This window comes from Channa argus, chromosome 3 (assembly GCF_033026475.1).
Source record: "Channa argus isolate prfri chromosome 3, Channa argus male v1.0, whole genome shotgun sequence".
Classification (NCBI taxonomy): Eukaryota; Metazoa; Chordata; class Actinopteri; order Anabantiformes; family Channidae; genus Channa; species Channa argus.
Genome location: NC_090199.1, coordinates 1,000,600 through 1,026,365, shown reverse-complemented (window position 1 = coordinate 1,026,365; position 25,766 = coordinate 1,000,600). Strand labels below are relative to the sequence as shown.

General features: G+C 41.3%; 2 protein-coding genes across 6 annotated transcripts; one reads left to right on the top strand and one right to left on the bottom strand.

The window, feature by feature from the left end:
- The first annotated feature begins 1,013 nt into the window (after positions 1-1,013).
- On the top strand, positions 1,014-8,639 carry LOC137123510 (dynein regulatory complex subunit 4-like). 4 transcript variants are annotated; one of them, XR_010913857.1, is made up of 13 exons: positions 1,014-1,151; positions 2,014-3,589; positions 3,751-3,840; positions 4,345-4,542; positions 4,767-4,973; positions 5,223-5,277; positions 5,839-6,044; positions 6,577-6,744; positions 6,896-6,982; positions 7,060-7,269; positions 7,403-7,468; positions 7,563-8,026; positions 8,119-8,639. XR_010913857.1 is itself a non-coding variant. In XM_067497324.1 (12 exons), exons 2-12 carry the CDS (start codon positions 3,587-3,589, stop codon positions 7,680-7,682), a joined length of 1,410 nt encoding a protein of 469 aa, XP_067353425.1. In that variant the 5' UTR covers positions 1,014-1,151; positions 2,014-3,586; the 3' UTR covers positions 7,683-8,636. The 4 variants fall into 4 exon arrangements, 3 of the variants coding, with proteins under 3 accessions (XP_067353425.1, XP_067353428.1, XP_067353427.1); XM_067497324.1 differs by having other exon boundaries at positions 7,563-8,636; XM_067497327.1 differs by having other exon boundaries at positions 3,751-3,896; positions 7,563-8,636.
- Positions 8,640-13,137: 4,498 nt separating this feature from the next.
- LOC137123508 (NACHT, LRR and PYD domains-containing protein 12-like) lies at positions 13,138-25,482 on the bottom strand. 2 transcript variants are annotated; one of them, XM_067497322.1, is made up of 10 exons: positions 25,078-25,477; positions 24,816-24,935; positions 22,853-23,079; positions 20,800-22,660; positions 19,579-19,752; positions 18,407-18,583; positions 17,380-17,553; positions 16,163-16,339; positions 15,379-15,555; positions 13,138-14,706 (listed from the first exon to the last, which is right to left on the bottom strand). In XM_067497322.1, the coding sequence occupies exons 1-10, from the start codon at positions 25,206-25,208 to the stop codon at positions 14,472-14,474; spliced, it is 3,453 nt and encodes a 1,150-aa protein (XP_067353423.1). In that variant the 5' UTR covers positions 25,209-25,477; the 3' UTR covers positions 13,138-14,471. The 2 variants fall into 2 exon arrangements, with proteins under 2 accessions (XP_067353423.1, XP_067353424.1); XM_067497323.1 differs by lacking the exon at positions 16,163-16,339 and having other exon boundaries at positions 25,078-25,482.
- Positions 25,483-25,766: the final 284 nt, after the last annotated feature.

Here is a 25,766-nt window from a genome sequence, read left to right as displayed (position 1 = left end):
TAACACGACAGTTCTTCAAACTAAACTGCAAGAACAGATGGAAACCCAGCAGTTTCTGATGACGTTGAAGTTGCACAAATAAACATTGTTCTTCTGACATTATTTTACTTCAAGAAGATGATTTATCCAAACTGGGTCTGAGTGAGAAGCTGTCATGGCAAAAATGACAATTTCAGGTCTTAGACACCTCAAGTGTAATTAGTAAAGAAGCTTCAACATCCAGGACGTCTTTTATTTTTATTTTATTATCTTGCAAGAGAGAAGAACATCAACAGAGTTTCAGGTGCAGTTCTAAACTTCATACATCACACATTAGTTTTATAACTTTCTGTTGCTGGGCAGAACATTCTCCACCCTCAGGCTACTGCTCCCAGCTCTTTTCTCCTTTTAGGGAAACCTTTTCCCTTTTCAGCACTTTGATAAGCAGCTGTGATCATGGAGTGACTCTGGGTCACTGCAGTGTGGGAAAGTCTGCTGTTAGACAATAACTGACCTGGATATGAGACAAAGTTTGAACAACATTTTAAACATCTTTCAAAAATACACTGAGTACAAGTTGCCATTATAACTAGGTAGAAATGCTAAGAGTAAAATGAAATAATTTAATCATACAGGCAGCAGAAACCTGGCGTTCAGCCGGACACTGAACGTGGATTTGAGGAGTTGGGGATTGAACCACTGACACTGTGGTTGGCAGAAAGATGGCTAAGGAAGAGTCCAGAAACTAAAAACCAACTGTAAAATTTTACTTGTAAAAAAAAAAAAAAAACTTTCTGCAGAATTGATTTTGAATTCACAGTGTTGTAGTAGTATTTTCATGTACTAGGTATCACTTAATATCTGCAGGCTGGACATGAAGTCACACTCACACACACTAAAAGAAAACGACTCCAACTCCCTGCTACAACAACCTAAACTAACACACGATTTAGCTGCTCAGTTCAGAGAAGATCCACAAGTTACGAAGGAGGAGCCTCATCAGCCGACTACAGTGTGAGGCCAGTTTCACAAGTTTCCACATTTGTTAGTCACAAGTTCCTGTTTTCATGATGAAAAGATTTTCATCAGTCAATTTTCAGAGACCCAGGCTGCAGACATGATGTTTCCCGTCTGTGTCCTCCTCACTGGCTGCCTCTGCAGCAGCGTCTCAGGTAGGAAAAGCTGCTTTCTACTGGACAAACTCTGACTTTCTGTTCTCTGTACAGAGCAAATTAATCTATTACTTACGTGACTTTGTTTGTTAGAATAATCTGATGCTTGAATTCTAACACAACAAAAGATCAAGTTATTTCAAAAGTTTAACCATTTTGCAGAATTAGGCAACAATCTGATAAAATGTTAGGAACAAACAGAACTAATGTGGTGGAGTTACAGTAGTAGATGTACCCAGATAAAAGTATAACATTGTAAAAGTACTAAGTAAAACACAAAGTAAAGTAGCATTCAGAATATTTTCAGGACTTTTCTCTCCTGTTTGTTTTGTTGCAGGTCAGATCCTAAACTCATTATCAATAATGATCTTTGCTAAACTTAAAACTACATCATTATTTATGACAAATACTCAGAAAATAACTAATTTCTTTACTTTCTGTACTCATGCGTACTTTGTTCATTCCTGCCTCAAAGAAGTTTTAACATAACAACATGTCATCATTTATCTGTTCATCGTATTTTACTGATCTGACCTGAGCAGATAAAGTTGTACGGCAGTAAAAAGTACAACAATGAAGTACTAGGTTCCTCAATTGTATTTATGCAATTTCCTCTCGAGGATTATTAAAGTAATTCTGACTCTGATTCTGATTTAAGTTGTAATTTAGTATCCTCAGTTAAAACTCCTGCAGTCAATTCTACTTGTGTATTAATACACTAGTATTATCAGCTAAATGTGCTTCAATTATCCAGAGTAAAGAAAAAGTACTTTTTATTCTGTGTGCTGGCTGCTTTCAGAGTGTTACATTATGGAGCCACTGTGGGTCTGAAAGTGTTGGATCTTTCTTTGTTTTGTCACAGGTCAACATTCACCTCCACCATCAGTGACTGTGCTGCAGGACACAACAGCTGTGATTCCCTGTCCTGATCCCAGGCCAGATGTTACATGGAGTCGCTTCATACATGGTGCTACAGTGACTCTAGTGTCTGTGAAAGACGTTCAGAAGCAGAACACTGACAAACGCTTTGAGTTACAGACAGATAATTCACTGGTGATAAATAATGTTAAAAAGGATGATACTTCACTGTATCTGTGTAATGGAAAACAAGTTTATCTGAACGTGGTCACAAATTCCAGTGTGAATGAAACTCAGCCTGAAGGTAAATTCACACCACGAAACAAAGAAGTGGATCTTGGATCAGACCAGAGTGGAACAGCAGCAGCAGGGGACACAGTGGACCAACCGTCCTCAGACCTGTGGAAAGTTCCTGTTGGAATCATCATCGGTGCTGCTCTGGTGCTCGTGGCCCTCACAGCCCTGAGGTTCTGGTCCAAACAGAGAGCAAAGGAAATGTCCAGCCTGGACAAACCTGTGACCGAGTTGGTCTACGAGGAGATCAAAGACGGTGACGTGGAGTCCAGGAGGGAATCTGATGATCCCAGTCTGTACTATTGCAGTATCACTCACATTGCAAACAGCTCCACAGAGTACAAGCCGAGAACACGGAGCGACCAGGAGATTGTGTATTCTCTGGTTCAGAATCCAGCACAGACAGGAAACACGAGTTCATCATGACTCACTGTCAGCAGGGACGGTGCAGAGAATCCAACTTTCTGATGGACAAAAGCAAAACTTAACTTCAGTACTGTACAAAGTGTGTTTTCTTCCTTCCTGTCTGTTTGTTGCTTTCTTCAGAGGCTTGTGATGCAGATGTGTCAGAACTCAGCTGCTGACTGTGATTCTGTCCTAAAGAATTTTATCACAGCTACTCACACAGATAACACAACGTCCAAAATGTCCAAATATCTCTGTGTTCATTTTAACACCGTGTTTTAAAGGAATAAATTGTTGGTGTACAACTCAAGTCAGATACATGTATTACTGAGTACACTTGGTACTTACATATATTCACTAATAAAAGTACCAGTGTGAATGCAGGACTTTAACTTGTAAAAGATTATTTTCATACTGCAATTTTGATACCCCAAGATCTGAGCAATACTAGTACAAGTACGTATAACAATACTATGGTACAAGTAGAAATACCACTTCACTGTTTTGTCAAGTACAACAGGTTACATGCTCTAAAAATACTGAAACTACAAGCAGCCCACTAAGAAAACTGTGGCCTCTATTTAAACACTACTGATAAAAGTAAAGTAGCATAAGATATAAATACTGCAAGTATCTCACTGTTCTTATTTGCAGTACTGCGCAGCACCAGCAAACCGAAACGTCCGCTGAAATTCAAAACAATGCATTTCAGTATGAAAACCTGACGTCACGTGTCGCCGTTGTCATGACAGCGGCCTTTGTTTAGGTGTTGCTGGGGGCTGAATCTGCGGGTCAGGCTCGTTCGTTCAGCTCGAAGTTCGAAAGTTTAATCTCTGTTTATTTTCTCTCCCCGCGTTCGAAAGTTCACAGAAACTACGATGGTGAGTCAACACGTGTTTCAATCCGCAGCTCGCTTCTTTGTGATGTCGTGGACTGTAGTTAGCATGTGGTAGCTTAGCGTTAGCCACACAGTTAGCTTAGCAGCCTCTGTTAGCTTTGTTACGGGTCCAGTCACCTAAATGTGAATCCGTTTCATTTGCAGCCACCAAAAAATAAAGGCAAGAAGTCTGCGAAGGGGAAGACGTCCTCAGTGGTGGACGGCGTGTCCACGGAGGAGATGTCCAAGGACCAGGTCAGGAGCAGGACAGAGGGTGTTGTGTCCTACCCTCGAAACAACAGCTTACTGATGTTGGTTCATCAAACTAAATCATTGAATCAACATTGAGATTTGCTTCCAGCGGCCAGTAATGTGTAATAACCTGGTTTATACAGTATGTTTACATACAAAAGTGAAAGAAATAATTCCTTAAACACGTAACAGAAATTGTATGTGTGACACAAAAAGTTCAGCACATTCTGAGGAGAGTGTGGAGCTGGAGGCAGCTGCTGCAGTGACGTAAGGAGACACACTCATGTTAAAAGTTTCATTAGGAGTAAAACCTAAACGCTTTCTGCTTAAACGCCAAAACAGTCGAGTTCATATTTCATGAAACAAAGCCTTAAAAACGCAGAACAGACACACACCTTTGACTTTCAGACTATTTTAAAGCACATTGCTGGAGAAAGTAAAAAAAAAAAATATTGTTTAAAAGTCAGTTCACCCCAACATACTGACCTGAATGTGTTCACCCTACAGCTGGAGGAGCACATCATTCGCCTTCGGGAGGAGCTGGATCGAGAGAGGGAGGAGAGGAGCTACTTCCAGCTGGAGAGGGACAAGATCATGGCCTTCTGGGAAATCTCCAAGAGGGACTTGGAGGAGACAAAGGCTGAGCTGAGGAACAGACAAAGGGAGAGAGAGGAAGCAGAGGAGCGTCATAGAGTGGAGATCAGTGTGAGCTGCACACACTTTGACATGATGCAGTGTATAGCACAGTAGAGAGAAAGAAAGGGTTTGGGCACCTGAATCTAAAGAATAGTGTTTTTAAAAATTCATTTTAAAAATATACATCAGCACAGGACATTTTTACCCAATGTAGAAGTAACTTCTAAAGCAACTGTATTAAGATTTGTTAGTCATTTATAATCACATTTGCACCACGATGTGTGTGTTTGCAGGTGTACAAGCAGAAGCTGAAGCACGTCCTGTCTGAGCACCACAACAGCATCTCTGAGCTGAAGCTGGACGCTGTCGCGGCTTCCTCACTGATCCAGAACCAGCACACGGAGTCCGAGCTCAGGCTGCAGAAAGGCAAGCACGGTCTGCAGGCGGACCTCAGGGAGAAGCAGCTCCAGAACCAAAACTGCATCAAAGAGCTCAAACTGGTGGGAACACATCAACAAAACTGGTTCCTGTGGTTCCAGTTTGGGGAGGACATATAAATGAATAATGGCAAACCTGATGTCCCAGGAGCAGACGAGATATAAAGAAAGCAGAGGGAGGACTGCTACCATTCATACACATGTCACCCCCAAAATAGAACCATACAACTTTATTTTTCCACTTTTGGTGCTGTCTGCTTTTTTTTTTTTATTTCTAATTGAGCCTGACAGATGTGCTGTGATTGTCAACAGAAACACCAGGTGGAGCTAATGGAGCTGAGCAACGACTACGACAAGACAATAAGACGTGAGTCAGACTTAGCCACACGTCTAAAGCACCAAATGAAGAATAAAACAGAGCTATAAAACTCGATAATCAGGTGCCTTTAGAGTTTTGTCCAGTTTTAAACATGATCATAAAATATGATCATGTTTTAGGTCAAATCTATGAAAAAAACAAAAATTGGAAAGGTTCACAAAATTTCAAGCATCAGATTTTTACTACAGATTCTTCACATATTCATTCACATTCACAAAATGTTTTTTCAATAAATACAATTTTGTTCATTTTTGAACAAATTTGCTGCAAGTAGGCAAGAATGAGATCATAATAAGGAGAATTTACACACACACACACACCACAGTGCTGGAAGAATTACTCCCGATCATTTACTACAGTAAAAGTAGGAATATCAGTGTAACAATGTGTGACCTAAGTAAAGGAAGCGTTTGCTAATAAAATATAAAAAGTTTTTATTTTCACGTTTGAGCAAAACTTATATTCCTTTCAAACTTGTACTTTCAGCAGTTTTTCTGAGCTGAATTCAAAAACATTTCTAACCTTAAACGCTGTTTTTTATGTGACCAGAAATTCAGGTGAAATATCACGAGAAGATGCAGTTGATGGTGGAAGAGGAGGGAAAGAGGCGCAGGGCGGAGATCAACGAGCTGGAGGACAGGATGAAGAGTCGCATCGTGACAATGATGGAGGAGCATGAACGAGCTCTGAGGGGAGCTGAGGAGTATTACTCCACTGTTCAGAACAAACTGCTGGCTGATCAGAAGGTGCTGAAGGTACGTGAGCGACTCACAGCAGCTCCGTCACAGTGATGATAGAAACTCACAGAAATGGAACAGGAATCAGTCTTTACAGCAGAATTAACCTAATGTTCCATATGTTCTATAGATCAGTTTGGTTTGTAACTATATGCACATAATAAAGTTTAAGAAATGGTTTTAATTGCCTCACAAACTTTGTTTTAGCCTTTTGCATCTTATATCTCAAGACATTTTCAGTATTGAATTTATCAACCTCAAATTTTGATCTGAACGAAAGAGAAAATATGATTCTGACACTAATGTAACGAGATCTTCTATAGTGAAGATGTATCACTGTGTTGGGTTTTCCAGCAGTGTGACAGAGTGAAGCATCTTTCATCACAAACACTCTTTGTCTGGGTGCAGACACTGGAGACACTTTAACCATCAAGTTGTTCACAGAATGAATGTTCATTGCTGAAGCTGAGACCACGAGTTCTGCTGCTGACAGTTTGGTGAGACCCTGCACCAACCTCAGTGTCTGCTCTGTGTGTTGTTGTCTGTGCAGGAGGAGTTTGCAGAGGTGCAGAAGCAGCTCGCGCAGGCAGACAAGGAGCTTTCAGTGGCTCAGCAAGAGAACAAGCGTCTGCATGAGTCTCTGCACGAAGCCCAACAGAAGCTGCCTGAGCTCCAGAAACAGCTGCAAGAACACAGCCAGGCCAAGGCCAAGATGGCGGTGCGTTCACTGCACAGAGCTCAGACGAAATCGTGACACGCTGTGCATCATTTTCTAACAATTTCAGTGCTGATGTCTGTGTGTCGATGAACTGAACTTTAGGGAACCTCATTAATGTTTTCCTTCAAATTGCTGATGCTGTGTGTGACAGGCATCCAGAGCTCGTTTGAAGGTGAAGGAGAAGGAGCTGAGGGACCTGATGGTGGAGCACGAGCTGCTGCTGCAGGCGTTTGAAAAGGTAAAAATCAGCTTGTCTCATGTTTGACCTTCGCTCAGCGTGGACGCTGTTGACATCTTAATGTTTCATCCCTGCAGATTCAACAGGAGCGTGATGAGCTGCTGAGGAGGCAGACGCAGACCATCCTGGACATGCAGCAGAAGAGCGGACTGAAGGAGCTTCTGCTGGAGAGGAAGCTGGCCGCTCTGACCGAGACTCTGGAGAAGAAGGAGGCCCAGCTCTGCGCCGCACTCTCCTCCTCCAACCTCGATCCGACTGCAGGAAGCAACTCTGCTAACAGAATCCAGGTACAACTGTATGCAACTGGATTTGCTGTAAATTCTTAAAGACCTTTCACATCTCACCCAAAAGGCTTTTAGGTTCAGTTACCACCAGTCATGGTCGAGAACAAATATCTGAATGAGTTCTTCCTGCTTGCAGGAAATACTGGAGTCCAAACACATCACCATCAGTGCCCTGAGAGAAGACTTGACTCGACAGTGTAAGGTGAGTCGTCCGTTGGCTGATGCTTCTGAGAACACTCACTGCTGCTCCTGCTGCAGTTTTACTGTCCACTCACTTCAAACTGGTTCATCTACAGGAGTATGACGACCTGCTGAGCACCTGTCAGGAGCGGCTGAAGGCTCTGGGCGTCCCCCTGTATGAATTTCCCTTCAGGCCCTCAGAGCAGATCCTGGCTGGTCCAACCCCAAAACACTGAACTCCTGAAGGCGTCTGCTGTACTGTCCCCTCCTCCACCTGGAGACATGATGATGAACTATCAGGCCTCTCTAGCTCGCTCTCATCTGATGAGGTTATGAGACAAACTGCATCAGAATGTGGGTTTTGGTCAACAGGAAGGTTGTAGTGACCCTCAGCTTTACTTGGTGTTAGGACAACTTGGACTTAAATCCCCTTATAGACGAAGAGCTTCACAGCATCTGATGCAGCTTCCTCTCTGGCACAGTTCCAGTCAGGATTCCTCTGAGAGGACTTGGACAAAGTAGATGAGTAAATTAAGACGTGGGTTTAAAGGACAGAAATCACGCAGTGCTTTGCTCACATGTGAGAAGCTGAATGTCACAGAGGAAAAAGTCACTCAGCTCTGATTTAGAAGAAAACTCTTGTTGTAATTGTGTCCCTCTAACTTTATCCAGGTGCAGGTTAATCCTCCACAGACCGTCCTCTGCTCAGCTGCTTGGCCTGCGTTTTCCTCATATAAGCTGCAGGAGTTCCCCACAGGTTCTGATGGACACTGAGAGTCACAGTCCCAAACCAGGCAGGAGCCTGTAGCAGTCAGCAGAGAGTCTCCATCAGCAGCAGACGGATGAGGACAAGGATCAGTGATAGGGACTGATTTCATTCACCCAGTGTCCATCTGGTTAAGGAGACATCACTGAGTCTGTGTGGGGAAACTGTCAGTCACTCTGTTCCACCAGTCCTGCAGCAAATCCTCCTTCATGAAGGTGATAATGTTGATACCTTATTTTTATATGTGTCCTGTATTATTATGTGTAACATAACATCTGAAGATTAATAAAGTATCTGTCTAGAGGAGTTGATTCAGTTGTGGAGGCTGTTTTTTTGTGCTGCTGTTGAACTGTGGTGCAGACAGGAGATGTTGTTATGTAGCCAGTCCTCACTGACATACTTAATGTGGTGGACAAAGTAATAGAGCAAACTGTCTCATAACATACAGTTTCCAGCCAAATAATCAACCCTAATATCAGATTCTACTCTTGCTGCTATAACCATTTGCTCTGCTCTTGATTTGTCACCTTCCAGCTCTGCAGACGTAGCTACACAAACAGGTGAAAGTGAGTTACTTCTCTTAAAGCAAAGTGCAGTGTCAGCATTTCACCGCTGAAAACTAAAGATTAATACAATCGTGACTAAGAAGTGATCTAGAAATCTGCTGGTAATATAAAAAAGTCAAACTGATACTTTAGCTGTCATCATATTTAAACTAAAGTTAACTGTTTACTGTTTTTTATAGACAGTAAATTCCCATCACAATATGTCAGTCAGAAGGTTTAAATAATGAGCTGCAGTGCACAGTTTGTCATATTTGTTTAAAGAGAAGCTGATTGAGTAAAATATTGAAATATAAATGATTGATAAATTCAAAATGTTATTTTTTGTGAATTAATTGTTGAATTGAAAAATAAAAAAGAGCTTAATGGGAAAATTGTTGTTAGAATAATCGACAAAGACGATGGTTAGTTGCAGCTGTAGAGAGGACAGCTGCACATCTATGACATGAATCTTGTTCCACTAAAAGATGCTCTGTAGGAGTTAGATCTGATGAATGTGGAGGACATTTGCTTAAAGAGAACTTATTGTTAGTGTCAAGAAACCAGTTTGAGATGATCTGAGCTTTGTAACACGGTGCGTGATCCTGCTGGAAGTAGCCATCAGAAGCTGGGTCCACTGAGGTTTAAATGATGGTCAGTAGGTACAAAGGATCAAAGTGAGCCAAGAAAATATCCCCCCACCATTAAACCACTGGCAGCCTGAACTGTTGATGCAAAGGCAACATAGATCCAAGCTTCATGCTGTTCATGCTAAATTGTGACCAACCATCTGAATGTAACAGCTGACATGTTGTGTGTCCACTTCAGTCAGAACTAGCAGTTAATTCAGTCACTGTTGCCTTTCTATCATCTTGAAGCAGTCCAGCCATTCACCTCTGACCTCTGACCTCTGACATCAACATGACCCTGTCACCCAGAGAACTGCTGCTCACTGGATACTTTCTCTTTTCAGATCAGTTTCTGAAATACTGTGTCCAGCATCAACCACCGTGTCACATTCAAAGTCACTTCAATCACCTTTCCTCCCATTTTGATGCTCACTGTGAACTTTAGTGTTAATGCAGTGAGTTGCTGGTCTGTGATTGGCTCATTAGACTTTTGCGTTGAGGAGCAGTTGAACAGCATCTAACTGCATGAGGCCTGTAAACAGACATTAAAAACTATACTAACATCAAAAACAAAGTCATATCAAACCATATGTGAAATTACTATTAGTAATACGAGTCTTCATATAGTGTTTGTTAAAATTATGCTCAATCAGTTCCTCAACGTTCAATATCCTTTTAATATTAGAACAGTTGTCATGTTTAAAGTCTACAACTATCTCTTTGACTTTTCTGTCCATTTGTCCTTCAGGGTTTCAGGTCTGCTTCACTTTTTGTCCACTAGTAAGTTTTATTCAACCTGTGTTTATGTGTCTTTTCATTGCTTGTTTCTTGCTTTATGTGACACTCAACTTTTAATGTGTGATGCTCAAAGAATGTGGGATCATTTTATTTTACACAATTCTTCTGCACCACAAATTATAGAAAGAGTATTGGTCTGTCCAACCTGTGGGGGGAAGACGCATCAGCATAAATCCTCTGTACACGCTTTTAAATCTGATTTCCACAAAATAAGACAATTTATGTAAACTACCTATGTAAATCAACGTCTTTACATCTGGATGTCACAGAACTTCTTGCAAATTAACCAGAACAAACCTGAGATTTTAGTTATTGGTTCAAAGGCTCAAAAAGAGGAACTGGTACCAAACTTAGATAGTCTTGAACTGTCCTCAAGCCAACAGACCTGAAACCTTGGTGTCATCTTTGATTCAGAACTGAATTTTAAGGCTCGTGTGGGCCAGTCACCAAATCTGCTTTCCAATTACCTTAAAAAAAGTTTCAGACACACTAACACAGACTTCTCTGTCCAGCAGACTGGACTATTGTAATCCATGAACCAGTCCCTGCTCTCAGATCCTCTGACAAAAACTTTTGGTGAGGCAGCTTTTAGTGTTGATGCTCTGAGCTGTTGGACCAGTCTGAGGGTTTTAAAATGTCCCTGTTACACCCCTGTCTAGGGGGTAGAGGTGCAACATACAAAGATAAGTTACGATGTTTCTAACAGAAAGATATTTATTGTAAACGAAAAAAATGTCAAACAAATCATGACACTACAACTCAGGGCGAACCAAGGCAACATAATAAACAAAATAAGCTATTTCCCACAGAAAGTGCTAGCTAGCCTGATAGAAAGAAACAAACCAAAAGACAGTCGCTAACCCTAACTCCCTAATGTGAAACGAGAAAACAATCAAAAGAAAATGGCAGTTCACCCCTACAGATTAAATACTATTTACAAAATGTACAATTTACAAACAAAGCCACGCCACAAAACCTAACAGTTCAAAAAAATGCTAAATAAGGTCTGGACGCCAAGAACAGCGAACAGGTGCTGCTGCCAGAAAAAGCCTCTCGCTGGCTGTTGGGAACCGTACTTTTCAAACTCCAGGAAGTGTAGGATGGACCAATCAGCTTCCTGTACTACCCCAATCCGGCCAATCAGGCAGGGCACCTATAAGAATAACAAAGTACAAACATACGGCCAGGGCCGTAACAGTCCCACCACTGTTCAGGTCTCTGCACTGACTTCATCATGTTCAACGATCTGTCTCTCACCTACAGAGTGAGAGGACGTGAGGAGGACGTGACTGATAACAGACCAAATTTACACTAAAGGCTGTGTGCAGAAGTGTCCACATACTTATGACAATGTAGTTCATCTGAGTAACAGTAGATCGTGTGTGGTTTGTTGAATTGACAGGGTGTTGCAGAAAGACTGTGTCTCTGCCATGAGAATCTAATTTCAGAAGAACAGCAGATGTTTAAACAATGGGCCCAAATGTTGAGGCTGCAAACAGGAAACAATGAAGTTTCAGAAACACATTTCTCTTTGTTAACATGTTTCTTTATCTGAGGATCCTGTGGGACTCTGGCTGCTTCTTCAGTCCTCACCAGTGAAGCTGCTGCAGGCTGTTAGTGCTCACAGACAAAAAGACACTGGACTTGTCCCTGTTTCTTACACTGATGTCTCCAGGTGTAAGCTGATGCAGCAGTGACCTCTAGTGGCAGATCACATGTTGGTTATTACTATGATGATCCAGTGTTTCCATGCACTGACAGTGAGGAAGCAGCTTCTTTACCTGCATGTCCGCACAGTCACACTCCTACTTCAGTTCAACTCAACTTTATGTAGAAATTCACAACAAAGTCATCTCAAGACACTTTACAATAAAGTCAATACTATAAAGATGTAAAGAGAAAAGCCAACAAATCCCCTGAGCAGCATTAGACAACAGCAAGGAGGAAAAAAACACTTTAATGGAAGAAACCTCCAGAAGAACCAGGCTCAGGGTGGGGGGACATCTGTCAGGGGGGTGTCTATGTCTATAGCAGCGTGACTATGACTAAAATAGAGAGAGTTTCTGTCCCCACGCGGATTTGAACTGGGAGCTGGTTCCACAGAAGAGGAGCTTGATAGTGTTAAAGTCTGGAAACAGACAGATAAAGACGTCAATCTGAGAGTATTTTCTTGTCCTGTCTGAACAGTTGCAAACATGAATCTGCTGTGTGGTGAAGCAGCTCAGTAACTAATGTAGAAGAATGAAATGTATGGACATGACATTTTTGGACACTACTGAATCAGTTTTTGTCTTTCCTGAGGTGAACCATTGCTCATTAATGTCTATAAAATGTGTTGTGTTGCATTGTAGGATTGTTAACACACTGTGTAAAAGGTTTAAACTCCATCAAATGAAAACTGAACCTCTTAATTTCCATTTTTTGATCTTAATCTCAAATGTCTTCATTAAACAATAGTAGTATAAGTATCAAGAGCAGTAAAGTGGGTTTTGATTCTCCACTGTAGATCTGACATCAGACTATACAACAGGAACAGTTCATGTTGAACTAACTGAAGTTTGTTAACCTTCAGCATCTAAATGAGCTTTAAAATCAGATCCACTGCTGATCCTCTTTCAGATCCAGAGGATCACACAGGGATGATGGTGGACTTGACATTGTGTCTGACAGTGGAGCTGTTCTCAGAGCAGTTCAGACTGCAGCACTGAGAGTCATCTCCACTTCTTCTGATTCCTCTGTCAGTCACTGCTGGATGAAGCTCTGCTCTCCACTCTACCTCCCAGTAACATGGTCCAGTCAGAGCCTCTCTGCACACAACATGCTGCTGCTGCAACATCTGGATCATCAGGACAAACATGCTACTCTGAACACACAGAGATAATGTCATGGCAAAAATGACCATATCTGGTCTTAGAAATCTCAAGTGTAATCAGTAAAGAAGGTTCAACATCCAGGACGTCTTTTAGGGTTTAATTACGTTGTAAGAGAGAAGAACATCGACAGAGTTTCAATTATTAGAACTATGCAGTTCTAAACTTGATACATCACACATTAGTTTTATAACTTTCTGTTGCTGGGCAGAACATTCTCCACCCTCAGGCTACTGCTCCCAGCCCTTTTCTCCTTTTATGGAAACCTTTTCCCTTTTCAACACTTTGATAAGCAGCTGTGAGCATGAAGTGACTCTGGGTCACTACAGTGTGGGATGGTCTGCTGTTAGACGATAACTGACCTTGGAGCAGTTCTGCAAACACTTCAAGACAAAACATGGATATGAGACAAAGTTTGAACAACATTTCAAAAGTAAACTAAATTCAAGTTGCCATTATAACTGGGTAAAATGCTAAGAGTCAAATGAAATCATTTAATCAGACTTGATTTTCCATCACAGATCATCACGTCCACCTTTAGAGAGAATGAGAGAGAAGAGAGGAGATCAGTGTTTCTAGGTCTATTTTGGGAAATAAAGAAAGTTACCTCACAGTGCAGCTCACTAGTTAATTTTTTGTTGTAAAAATTAACTAGAGCATAAATAACCATCTGTGTTCTGAAATCATGGGACAACAATTCTTCAAGACACCACTGAGATTAGTGAATAAGAAAATAAACTTGTGGAGCAGCTTCTTCTCTCTGAGTCTAAGCAAGGACGGAGCTCAGCCAAGTGTCCCTGTCCGCAGCAAAGAGGAAGAGGACAACACTCACTCAGAGGAGTTGATTCAGTGGTGGAGGCTGTTTTTTTTGTGCTGCTGTTGAACTGTGGTGCAGACAGGAGATGTTGTTATGTAGCCAGTCCTCACTGACATACTTAATGTGGTGGACAAAATAATAGAGAAAACTGTCTCATAACATGCAGTTTCCAGCCAAATAATCAACCCTAATATCAGATTCTACTCTTGCTGCTATAACCATTTGCTCTGCTCTTGATTTGTCACCTTCCAGCTCTGCAGACGTAGCTACACAAACAGGCTCAAGTTGTGAAAGTGAGCTACTTCTCTTAAGGCAGGAAAATCACAAAGTAGGTATTTCACTGCCGAATTGACTAAAGATTAAAATGTCATTGTGACTATTATGTGACCTAAAAATCTGCTGATAATATAAATATGAAGTTAGAAAAGAGCCAAAGTGACATTTTAGCTGATATAGTGTTAAATCTACAGCAAACTAAACTGTTTACTGTGTTTTCTAATTCTGTCAGTTTACATTTCCATCACAGTCAATCAGAAGGTTTGTTGGCTTGTTATGTCTGCACTTGCTAACCTTTATGTGACCTTTTGGTGTTTGTTATCAACTCTAGTTCCCCTGTCTGGTTGGAGCTTTACAGGAAATACTGGATCTTTGCTTTGACACTGACCTCACAGTTGTTAGTCGATAGTCTGGATTATTTACAAGATCAGACAGAAGCTTCACTGCTGAATCTGGAAGGTTGTTGTCACTCAGGTCCAGTTCTCTCAGAAAGGAGGGGTTGGACTTCAGAGCTGAGACCAGAGAATCACAGCTGATCTTTGACAAACTGCAGCCACTCAATCTGAATAAAGAATCAAAGATGTGGATCAAATCATTAGTAACAATCAGATTTGTCCTAATCAATGGTGTTAGAGGGACTTTGTCCTTGTGTTATTGTGGATCATCAGAATGTCAGACTTCTACAGACATCATCCAAATGTCAGCACAACATTCATACACCTATTCATGTCAGCACTGATTCAGAACATGCTGCTCACCTCACTCACCTCTGGAATTATCAGACAAACATCAAATCACATATGACAGACTAAAAACTTCCTACAATACTTTGACTCATCAGTGAAATGGATCAAACTTTAAAGAACCAGAACTGATCCAGTAAAGAGGTCTTGCTTGGTCCTGGTCTCTGTCCTGCAGATCAGCAAAACTAAAACTCTTTTCATCCCAAATTACAGACGATTTCATGAAAACTTTGCTAAATGTTCAGCACAAATGTCAAATCAAGACAATCGACTTGAAAAGAAAACCCTGAATATACTTTGGGCTTGGAATCATTCTTGTTTTTTTTTTTGTTGGACTGTTGATAAAGAATTTAGGATCATTTTTTTATTTTTTATTCACTATCTTAAATGTTAGGACAGAGACCTGAGTGGTCCCCCCTAAAATAAAACCACAGTCACAAGTGGATCATGAAACACAGAAAATCTCCAACAGTATCAGTCAGTGAACTGACCTCAGAGTCTCCAGTCTATAGTGTGGACTCTCCAGAAAACCACACAGCAGCTTCACTCCTGAATCCTGCAGGTTATTGTTCCAGCTCAGGTCCAGTTCTCTCAGATGGGAGGGGTTGGACTTCAGAGCTGAGACCAGAGAACCACAGCTGATCTCTGACAAACTGCACCAACTCAATCTGCATAAAGAATCAAAGATGTGGATCAAATCATTAGTAACAATCAGATATGTCCTAATCAATGGTGTTAGAGTGACTTTGTCCTTGTGTTATTGTGGATGTTGTGGATGTTGTTTGGTCCTGGTCTCTGTCCTGCAGATCAGCAAAACTAAAACTCTTTTCATCCCAAATTACAGATGATTTCATGAAAACTTTGCTAAATGTTCAGTAGAAATGTCAAATCAAGACAATCGACTTGAAAAGAAAAACCCTGAATGGACTTTTGGACTTGGAGCCAGTCTTGGTTTTTGTTGGACTGTTGATAAAGACTTTAGGATCAGTTTTGGTTCAATATGTGAAGATGATAGTTTGAAAATGTGTCTGTTGTCCTTGTTTGGTTTCAGTGTTTTCTGTTCATTCAGTGCAGCTACAGGCTGAATGTTAAGTCTGATTGTTTAAACCTGTTTCCTTTGTGAAGGTCGACTAAATGAACCAAACTGACTTCTATCACAATCTGAAATGTCAGGACAGAGACCTGGCTGGTCCCCTGACGAAAAACCACATCACACAGTCACAAGTTGATCATGAAACACAGAAAATCTCCAACAGTAACAGTCAGTGAACTGACCTCAGAGTCTCCAGTCTACAGTGTGGACTCTCCAGAAAACCACACAGAAGCTTCAATCCTGAATCCAGCAGGTTCCAGTTTTCACTCAGGTCCAGTTGTCTCAGATGGGAGGGGTTGCACTTCAGAGCTGAGACCAGAGAATCACAGCTGATCTTTGACAATCTGCAGAGACTCAATCTGAATAAAGAATCAAAGATGAAAGTTTAGAAACAAAGTTCCTGTTTGAAACCATCAATGTTTCATCATCTGATCAGAGCTGAGATCAGGATTTTCTCTCAGGATTCTTCAACAATATATTTGTGTCTTTCTTCTTCTTCATGTAATCAGTCCATGTTGTCTTTGTGAAGACAGAAGCAACAATCTGATCATTAGTGAAATGTTAGTGTCTAAACTCTGCTAAACACAAACTTCAACCTCTTGTCTGCTCTTAATGATCAAACCTTCAAACTAAGGTTTTTCTGTGTCTGTCTTCAAACACTGGACAGAGACAGAGAGGAGGAACTTTGTCCTCACACATTTGAAATGTCACTATAGTGGATCTCACAGCACAGCTGCTGTCATTCACCTGGATTTGGCTTCATGTGATCAGACAATGTAGTGATTGGACAAAGATCCAGTTTGTCTGCAGCAACACTTTGGTCGTCCTCAACACACATTTGTCCTCCCTGCTCTCTCGTGTCTCTCACATGTCTTCACACATGCAAACTATTTCCCATATGATGTAAAGCTGTCAATCATCTCCTGTTGCACTTGATAGTAGTTGTGTAATGTTTGGAGGATTTCTTTCCTTTTCTCTGCACCTTCCAATCCCACTCTGCTGCTCCTCTCTACATTTATTCCACTCAAATCAAACAGGATCAACTGTCTCTGCTTCTTGACACAGTTGGCAGTTGGATGCTTCTTCATTAGCTTCAGTCAACTATTTAGTGCTGTGTGTCCTGTTCTTAACCTGCTGATTCTTCTCTCCTCCTTCTATTTGCTCCAAGCTGATTCTCTGTTGCTGCTTTATACAAGTGTCTTCAATTCTAAGTCTGACAATCAAATGTCATTTTCACATTTTTACATCAGATTTTTTGACACTTTCAAAACTTCCTTTCAACCACTGAACAGTTTGAATGTGATTTGGCCTCAGAAACATGAACCTGTCTGTAGTTTAGTGTCACCACAACTTTCACATCATATTAATCTCAGCACACAACTAAAAAATGGTGTCTGACCTCAGAGTCTCCAGTCTACAGTGTGGACTCTCCAGAAAACCACACAGCAGCTTCACTGCTGAATCCTGCAGCTTGTTTTCACTCAGGTCCAGTTCTCTCAGATGGGAGGGGTTGGACTTCAGAGCTGAGACCAGAGAATCACAGCTGATCTCTGACAAACTGCATTCATTCAATCTGAATAAAGAATCAAAGATGTGGATCAAATCATTAGTAATCAATCAGATATGTCCTAATCAATGGTGTTAGAGTGACTTGTCCTTGTGTTATTGTGGATCATCAGAATGTCAGACTTCTACAGACATCATCCAAATGTCAGCACAACATTCATACACCTATTCATGTCAGCACTGATTCAGAACATGCTGCTCACCTCACTCACCTCTGGAATTATCAGACAAACATCAAATCACATATGACAGACTAAAAACTTCCTACAATACTTTGACTCATCAGTGAAATGGATCAAACTTTAAAGAGCCAGAACTGATCCAGTAAAGACGTCTTGCTTGGTCCTGGTCTCTGTCCAGCACATCAGCAAAACTAAAACTCTTTTCATCCCAAATTACAGATGATTTCATGAAAACGTTGCTAAATGTTCAGCAGAAATGTCAAATCAACTTTCCACTTCATGATTGAAACATGTGAAACCAACAGTTTGGTTTTTTAAACCTTTTCTAACACATTTAACAAGTGAGTTAAATTCTATGAAAAACTATAACAACACATATCAGTAATGACAGCTCACTGATATGAGCTCAAAGTGAAGATTTCAATGGATTTAAACCAAATATTAGTTTGGATGATTTTCTCATCCATTCAGTGCAGCTACAGGCTGAATGTTAAGTCTGATTGTTTAAACCTGTTTCCTTTGTGAAGGTCGACTAAATGAACCAAACTGACTTCTATCACAATCTGAAATGTCAGGACAGAGACCTGGCTGGTCCCCCTAAAGAAAAACCACATCTCACAGTCACAAGTTGATCATGAAACACAGAAAATCTCCAACGGTATCAGTCAGTGAACTGACCTCAGAGTCTCCAGTCTACAATGTGGACTCTCCAGAAAACCACACAGCAGCTTCACTGTTGAATCTTGCAGGTTCCAGTTTCCCTTCAGGTCCAGTTCTCTCAGATGGGAGGGGTTGGACTTCAGAGCTGAGACCAGAGAACCACAGCTGATCTTTGACAATCTGCAGAGACTCAATCTGCATAAAGAATCAAAGATGTGGATCAAATCATTAGTAACAATCAGATGTGTCCTAATCAATGGTGTTAGAGGGACTTTGTCCTTGTGTTATTGTGGATCATCAGAATGTCAGACTTCTACAGACATCATCCAAATGTCAGCACAACATTCATACACCTATTCATGTCAGCACTGATTCAGAACAGAACCTCACTCACCTCTGGAATTAGAATAAAATCAGACGTGTTGGATTCAAAGACTGAATCTTGTTTCTTTAATTCATCTTCTGTTTCTCTAAATCTGAACAATTCTGTTGAATCTGATGTCAAATGTCAAATATTTGTCTCAAATTCCAAACTGACCATTATTGATGAAATAACTAAAATCAGATTTAAAGTTTGTGTTTCATATAAAAGATAAATGGATTCAACTTGTCAAACTTCTTTTCATTTGCTTTCGACACTTTCTAGTGTCACATACAGTCTGTGAAGTTTCAGAACAAACTGTCCCATAATTCAGTTTTAATGCAGTTTCCTCCTTTCATTGTAGAGGTGGAGACATTTGAACTAACAATGCTGAAAAACAGTGGTATAGGCGGTTTGTTCCTACCCTCTCATACGACCAACAGGACGTCTGTTCACACAGTGCTGCCACATATGGAGGCAGGTATCACCTCTATTGGCACCAAGTTTCACTAATCTTTATCCCAAAGTACTAAATAAACATAACCAGGTGTTTTTACACTTTCATGGTTTTAAATGAATTTACTGTCTGACTCAGTCACAGCCTCCTGTTTTCTTGACCCATCCATCCACCTCAACCTGCTCCCAGTAAATGTTTGTGTGTCCAGGTGACTGTTATGTTCACTGCAGCTGCTACACGTCACCTCACTGTAAAACGTATACGTTGGTCATTTTTTCCTGATTTTTACAATGAACTAACCACTTGGAATTTACAGGAAAACATTGGTATTGACAGTTGTGGATTTAAGATGTACAAGAGAAAAACACTGACCTCAGAGTCTCCAGTCTACATTGTGGACTCTCCAGTCCAGCAGAGAGCAGCTTCACTCCTGAATCCTGCAGGTTGCTTCCACTCAGATCCAGTTCTCTCAGATGGGAGGGGTTGGACTTTAAAGCTGAAGCCACAACTTCACAGTGAGTCTCTGAGAGTCCACAGCCAGAAAGTCTGTGATGAGAAACAATATTAAATTTGTAGTGTTTGAACCTGCAAAACTTGAAACCTGTGTAATCTGTGAGATTTTAGTTTGTTATTTCTCTGATATGTTGGGATATTTGAACAGATGTTCACTGTTGGGAACCTTTAACTGAATGAGGATGATGAGGTGGATGTTGGATTCATTCTACATGAGGGAGGATGTCGTCCCCTCACATCCTCTCTCAGCTTAAACAATGATTATAGATGTTGTAGAAAAGGTGAAAATGGACCCAACAGTTGTTACTGTGAAACAGCTCAGAAACTGTTGGAAAACAACACAAGAACAGCAAGAATGACATGAAAGACATTTTCAGTTTGAAGGTCTGTTAGTTCCACCAGATCCCAGATATTAGAATCAAAGTGTGTCTGTATAGAAAAAGATTCTAGAAACATGTTGCAGACACTTTATCCACTGGAAACAAATGACCATCAGCTGTGAAACATGTTGACTGTCAAAACCTTTTCAGCAGAAACTTTAAAGACCAAAAGTTCTTCTGTTGGATTTGGATTAAACCTCCATCAAGCAAAGAAAGACTGAAGATGCTGATGTTCACAAAAGTAGATTTGATCAAAGTGCTGAAAAAAAGCTGTAGTCTCTGTTTTTCTATTCTATATGTGTGTAAAGTGTTTGTCTTTAACACTGAGGCTTCAGCTTCATCAGGTTGTGGTGGAATTTTATGGATCACAGGTCATTGATTGTGTCAGATGTCCTTTAGGACATGTATCAGTACATGAGGACATGAAATTTCCAGTTTTGTTTCCTTACAGAGACTCAGGGTTCAAAGTGAGGTGACTTGTTGTCTCTGCTCACTCTGAGTCTTCTGTGTGTGTTTGGGAAAACTAGTCACTAGTCTAAACCGTCTCCACTGTCCTTCTTAGTTGAGGACATGTGAGACTAGAATATCTCACTGGTACTGAATTGTCTTTAGCAGGATGTGACATGTCACTGTGTGTTGACATCAGACTCTCTGGACAAAAAATAAAGAATTCAATAAGACATCTTGACATTAAACTTACTGAGCCTTTCTGCAGTTCCTCACAGCTGGGATCAGTCTCCGTCGTCCCTCCTCTGATGTGTTGTACTTCTTCAGGTCCAACTCATCCAGAACCTCCTCTGACATTTGCAGCATGTAGGCCAGAGCTGAACAGTGGATCTCAGAGAGTTTCTCTGATCTGTTCTCTGACTTCAGGAACTCTTGGATCTCCTGATGTACTGAGTGGTCCTTCATCTCCATCAGACAGTGGAAGATGTTGATGCTTCTGTCAGGAGACATTTTATCACTGTTCATCTTCTTCAGGCTGTTGATGACTGTCTGGATGATTTCTGGACTGTTCTCTATCTGACCCAGCAGACCTCCTAAGAGTCTCTGGTTGGACTCCATAGAGAGGCCATGAAGGAAGCGAACAAACAGGTCCAGGTGACCATTTTTACTTTGGAGAGATTTCTCCATGGCTTCACTCAGGAAGTCATTCAGGGGAGGAACATAAGTATCACTGTTTCTAAAAAAGGTAGAAATCTTCTTTAATACAGACTCTTGTTTTGGTTTTGAAGTGCTTTGTTTGAAGCCTTTCAGGTAACTCTCCAGTACCTGTCTCTTTCTGTTGGTGTAACAGTGGAAGAAGTAAACTGCAGCCAGAAACTCCTGGATGCTCAGATGAACAAAGCAGTAGACCGTTTTCTGGAAGATCACACTCTCTCTTTTGAAGATCTCTGTACAAACTCCTGAGTACACCAAGGCCTCTGTGACATCAAGACCACACTGCTCCAGGTCTTCTTGGTAGAACATGATGTTTCCTTTCTCCAGATGTTCAAACGCCAGCCTCCCCAGCTTCACAAGAACTTCCCTGTCAGCCTCCATCAGCTCCTGTTGACTGGTCTCATGTCCCTCATCATACTTGTTCTTCTTCCTCTTGGTCTGAACCATCAGGAAGTGTAAGTGCATGTCAGTAAGGGTCTTGGGCAGCTCTCCTCTCTGCTCTGTAGTCAACATGTGATCCAGAACTGTAGCAGTGATCCAGCAGAAGACTGGGATGTGACACATGATGTGGAGGATCCTGGATGTCTTGATGTGGGAGATGATTCTGCTGGACAGCTCTTCATCACTGAACCTCCTCCTGAAGTACTCCTCCTTCTGGGCGTCAGTGAAGCCTCGTACTTCTGTTACCCTGTCGACACATGTAGGAGGGATCTGATTGGCTGCTGCAGGTCTGGAAGTTATCCAGACCAGAGCCGAGGGAACCAGATTCCCCTTGATGAGGTTTGTCAGCAGCACGTCGACTGATGACGTCTGTGTGACATCAGACACAACCTCACTGTTGTTGAAATCCAGTGAACGTCTGCTTTCATCCAGGCCGTCAAAGATGAACAAAAGTTTACAGACAGCCAGCTGCTCTGCTGTGACCTTCTGTAATGTTGGATGGAAAACATGGAGCAGCGTGAGAAGACTGTGCTGCTCATCTTTGATCAAGTTCAGCTCCCTGAACGAAAGCAGAACCAGCACACTGACATCTTGGTTTTCCAAGTCCTCTGCCCAGTCCAGACTGAACTTCTGCACCGAGAAGGTTTTTCCAACACCAGCGACGCCGTTGGTCAGAACCACTCTGATGTGTCTCTGTTGGTCAGGTAAGGCTTTAAAGATGTCGTGGACCTTGATTGGAGTCTCATGGAGGGTCTTCATGTTGGAAGCTGTCTCAAGCTGCCTCACCTCATGTTGGGTATTAACCTCTTCACTCTGTCCCTCTGTGATGTAGAGCTCAGTGTAGATCCTGTTGAGGAGGGTCCCACTTCCTGTTTCATCACTTCCTTCAGTCACACATTCACATCTCCTCCTCAGACTGATCTTATGTTCATCTAAAACCTCCTGCAGACCAACATCTGCTGACAGAAGAAGAACAAACAATGTGAGACCAAACAAAAACACCCACTCGTTCTTTTTATGTCTCACACAAAAACTATTCAGTGCTGTAGAACATGTGATAATGATGAAAATACACAGAACAACTGTGAGAGTAAAAAAGTGAGTCTTGTTTTCAGAAATGAGGACATCAGCAGACAGATGTTCAGTCTTACTTTGGACAGAGCTGCTCTGACTGACTGTCTGCAGTCCAGCTCTGGATCTTTCTCCACACTGGGGACAGGAGGAGTCTCCTGATGAACCAGACTGGTCCCAGTATGAGCTGATGCACTGTCTGCAGAACCAGTGTCCACAGCTGGTAGAGGCTGGATCCTTCAGGACGTCCTGACACAAAGCACAGCAGGACAGCTGCTCCTCTATAGAAGCATGAGTCCTCTTCTCTCTGTGAAAACATTTGTTTAGAAGTAAAGTAATTTGCTGGTTGTGGATGAAAAATCTCCAGATGTGTCCAACACTGTGTAGAAGCTCAGATGGTCACAGAAACAGTAAAAGTGCAGCTACTTTTCTGTTTGAGTTCAGCATCAGTCTGGAATCCAAAGGATTTTTCTCCTGCTTCAGAAACACTAATGAACTGCTTTTCCTGTCTGACTGTCTTATAAACCTTTAGTGATCTGACTGTAGTTTGTTATTAATACAAACTCAACACTTCCTGCAGCTCCTTCACAGTAAAAGCCTTCAATTAAAGAGAACTGATTGTGTCCTTTACTGTTTTAGAGTCACTGTGAGCAGCTCAGCTTGGGTTAGTTAGGTCTGAACTGAGCTTAGAAGTGTTCTACAAACTGTGGTAGACCAGCCGTCTAAAGCCGGAATTATGCTTTTTCATTGATACAGTTAAACATCGACATGGACCAACGCTCTGATACGTTTGCACATTTGTCTTTTGTATCCACACGTAGATGCACGTATGTGTCCACAAGGGGACAGTATAGAGTCAGTCAGCGTCTGTGGATTGCAACCTCCCTGCAGGAATAGTTCTTTGGCAGGATGTTCTGCTAAGTTGTGGTCTAGTGAATTGAGTGTCACAGAAGTAGAGAGCACAAAATTACAATGACAAGAGAAACTATGTGAAGCCTCTGGAGTTTTTCATGATTTTTGAATTCATTGCTCAGATGAGGATGTGATGTATTTGATAGACATAGAGAACTACAATGTCCTGTCCTTTGTTGTTATGGAATAAAACTATAAATATTTTCAGAGATAACAGGAAGTCATTTCAATAACCAAATGGTAAATTTTCATTAACTAAATAGTTTGTGTCCCATGTGAAGTATAGTATGATATCAAACCAAGACTTTTATTTTCCCTTTTTTCATTTTCCATTTTGGACACAAAAAGTCATAAGTTAAAATACATATCTCAAAATACACTGAAAACAAAATGAATTTTATAGAAATGAACAAAATTTATTAAACAACATATTTAAATATTACATCAAATTAGTGTGAACATCTAGACATGTATAAACGGTACGTTTCCTATTTTCCGGTCGTCTTTCTGGTTCTATTCCTGTTTCAATCCTGACAGTCAGTGTGTTTGACGCCCTGAACAACGTGTTGTTGAGATGTGGGAGATGTCTGTGACCTACAGTTACCCATAAATCAGTCTGTGCTTGTGTCCACGTCGACGTTTATGTTTATCGAGGGAGATGTATAAATTGGACTTTAGACACACAGTAGGTAACAGTGGGGTCACATGTTCAAGTCCAGATGGTTCCTGTTCTGTTTTCTGTCTCTGTCTATTGTCAACTATCAAATTATCAAACTATCAAAAGGAATAAATGTAAAACAAAAATTCTGAACAAGAAAATCAGATTAAATCTGTATTTGACCATTTTCTGTCTCTTTTCTGTTCACAGAGAACTTTTCCATGAGAACTGACCACAGATGTCTGTTAGGGGTCAGGCTCTAACTAACTCCTGACATGGAGGTTCTCAGGTGTTTTACTACAGAAACACCATCAGTAGTTTGTGGATATAAAACCCAGACTAAGATCCATCTTAGTCTGAACCAGTATCTGCACTAATAGTTCTGTATCCTGAATATAAATCTTTGAACAGAACATTTTGTCCTCAATGAATCATCTTCATCAGGTCAGTTTACAGTAGAAACTGTCTCTTACTTTGTGTCTGAGGGTCCAGGTTCAGGACTGAAGTCTGGAGGAGAATCTTTGGACCAGTCACTCTTCATAGACAGACAGCTGGACACTGGAGACTCTGCTCTCTGTCTGTGGTTCTGAGCTCTGCAAACACCAACAAGTTTTTCTTCAGATCACATCAATCACTGATAAATTCTCTGATTAAAGTCATTTCTGTTGCTCTAAACACAAACTGCTGCTGCTGCAGATCATCAGGAGGTTTCACAGTTTGGAGCAGTTCTCTTACTTTGTGTCTGAGGGTCCAGTTTCAGGACTGAGGACTGGATGATCATCTTTGGACAGGTCCCTCTTCACAGACACACATCTGGATCCTGCAGACTCTACTCTGTTCTCCTCTTCCTCCACACAAACACTCATCTTCTAAACCTCAGTCAGACTGAGAGATAAACCAGTGAGACTGAGCTGAGAAAAGGAATCAGGAGAAACACGTCTGTTCACTTCAGTCCCACCCTGAGACAGACTGAGACACCAGGAAGTAACACACACAAACACACATTAGCTCAGTGGAATAAAACCAGCCAGAGTTAGTTCAGCTTTAATCTTATTATTCACACAATCAGGATTTGCTTTTCACACATGAATCAAACTGTTGGCTTCATAAAACTGAGACAACAGGAAGTGACACACACAGTTTGATTCTCCTCCTTTTCTCTCAGTGTCTTTGTTTGGACACAAGTAGACAGTGTGTGATGTGTCCTCTAAAGTCCACAGGGACAAAAGTGACTCAGAGACTTTGACAGCAAAATGAGAATAATGTTGGATTAACACTCTGCCTCAGTCTTCACTTCTCCTCCTCCTGCTCTGTCCACTCTAACTGGAGTCTGAACTAACTCAACACTTTCAGTTCCAGTGGCTCCTCCCCCTCCATTAACAGGAAGTCAGGTGACTTTACCTGTTTTAGTTGTGTCCATGTGA

Bases quoted from the DNA above. Each gene is read 5' to 3' on its own strand.
- LOC137123508 (XM_067497322.1), bottom strand. From the start codon at position 25,208: ATGAGTGTTTGTGTGGAGGAAGAGGAGAACAGAGTAGAGTCTGCAGGA. The intron at 24,936-25,077 runs GTAAGAGAACTG...TGGTGTTTGCAG, and splicing joins ACTGGACCCTCAGACACAAA to AGCTCAGAACCACAGACAGA. The intron at 19,753-20,799 runs GTAAGTTTAATG...TTCTCATCACAG, and splicing joins AGGAACTGCAGAAAGGCTCA to ACTTTCTGGCTGTGGACTCT.
- LOC137123510 (XM_067497324.1), top strand. The intron at 6,983-7,059 runs GTAAAAATCAGC...TCATCCCTGCAG, and splicing joins TGCTGCAGGCGTTTGAAAAG to ATTCAACAGGAGCGTGATGA. The intron at 7,270-7,402 runs GTACAACTGTAT...TCCTGCTTGCAG, and splicing joins ACTCTGCTAACAGAATCCAG to GAAATACTGGAGTCCAAACA.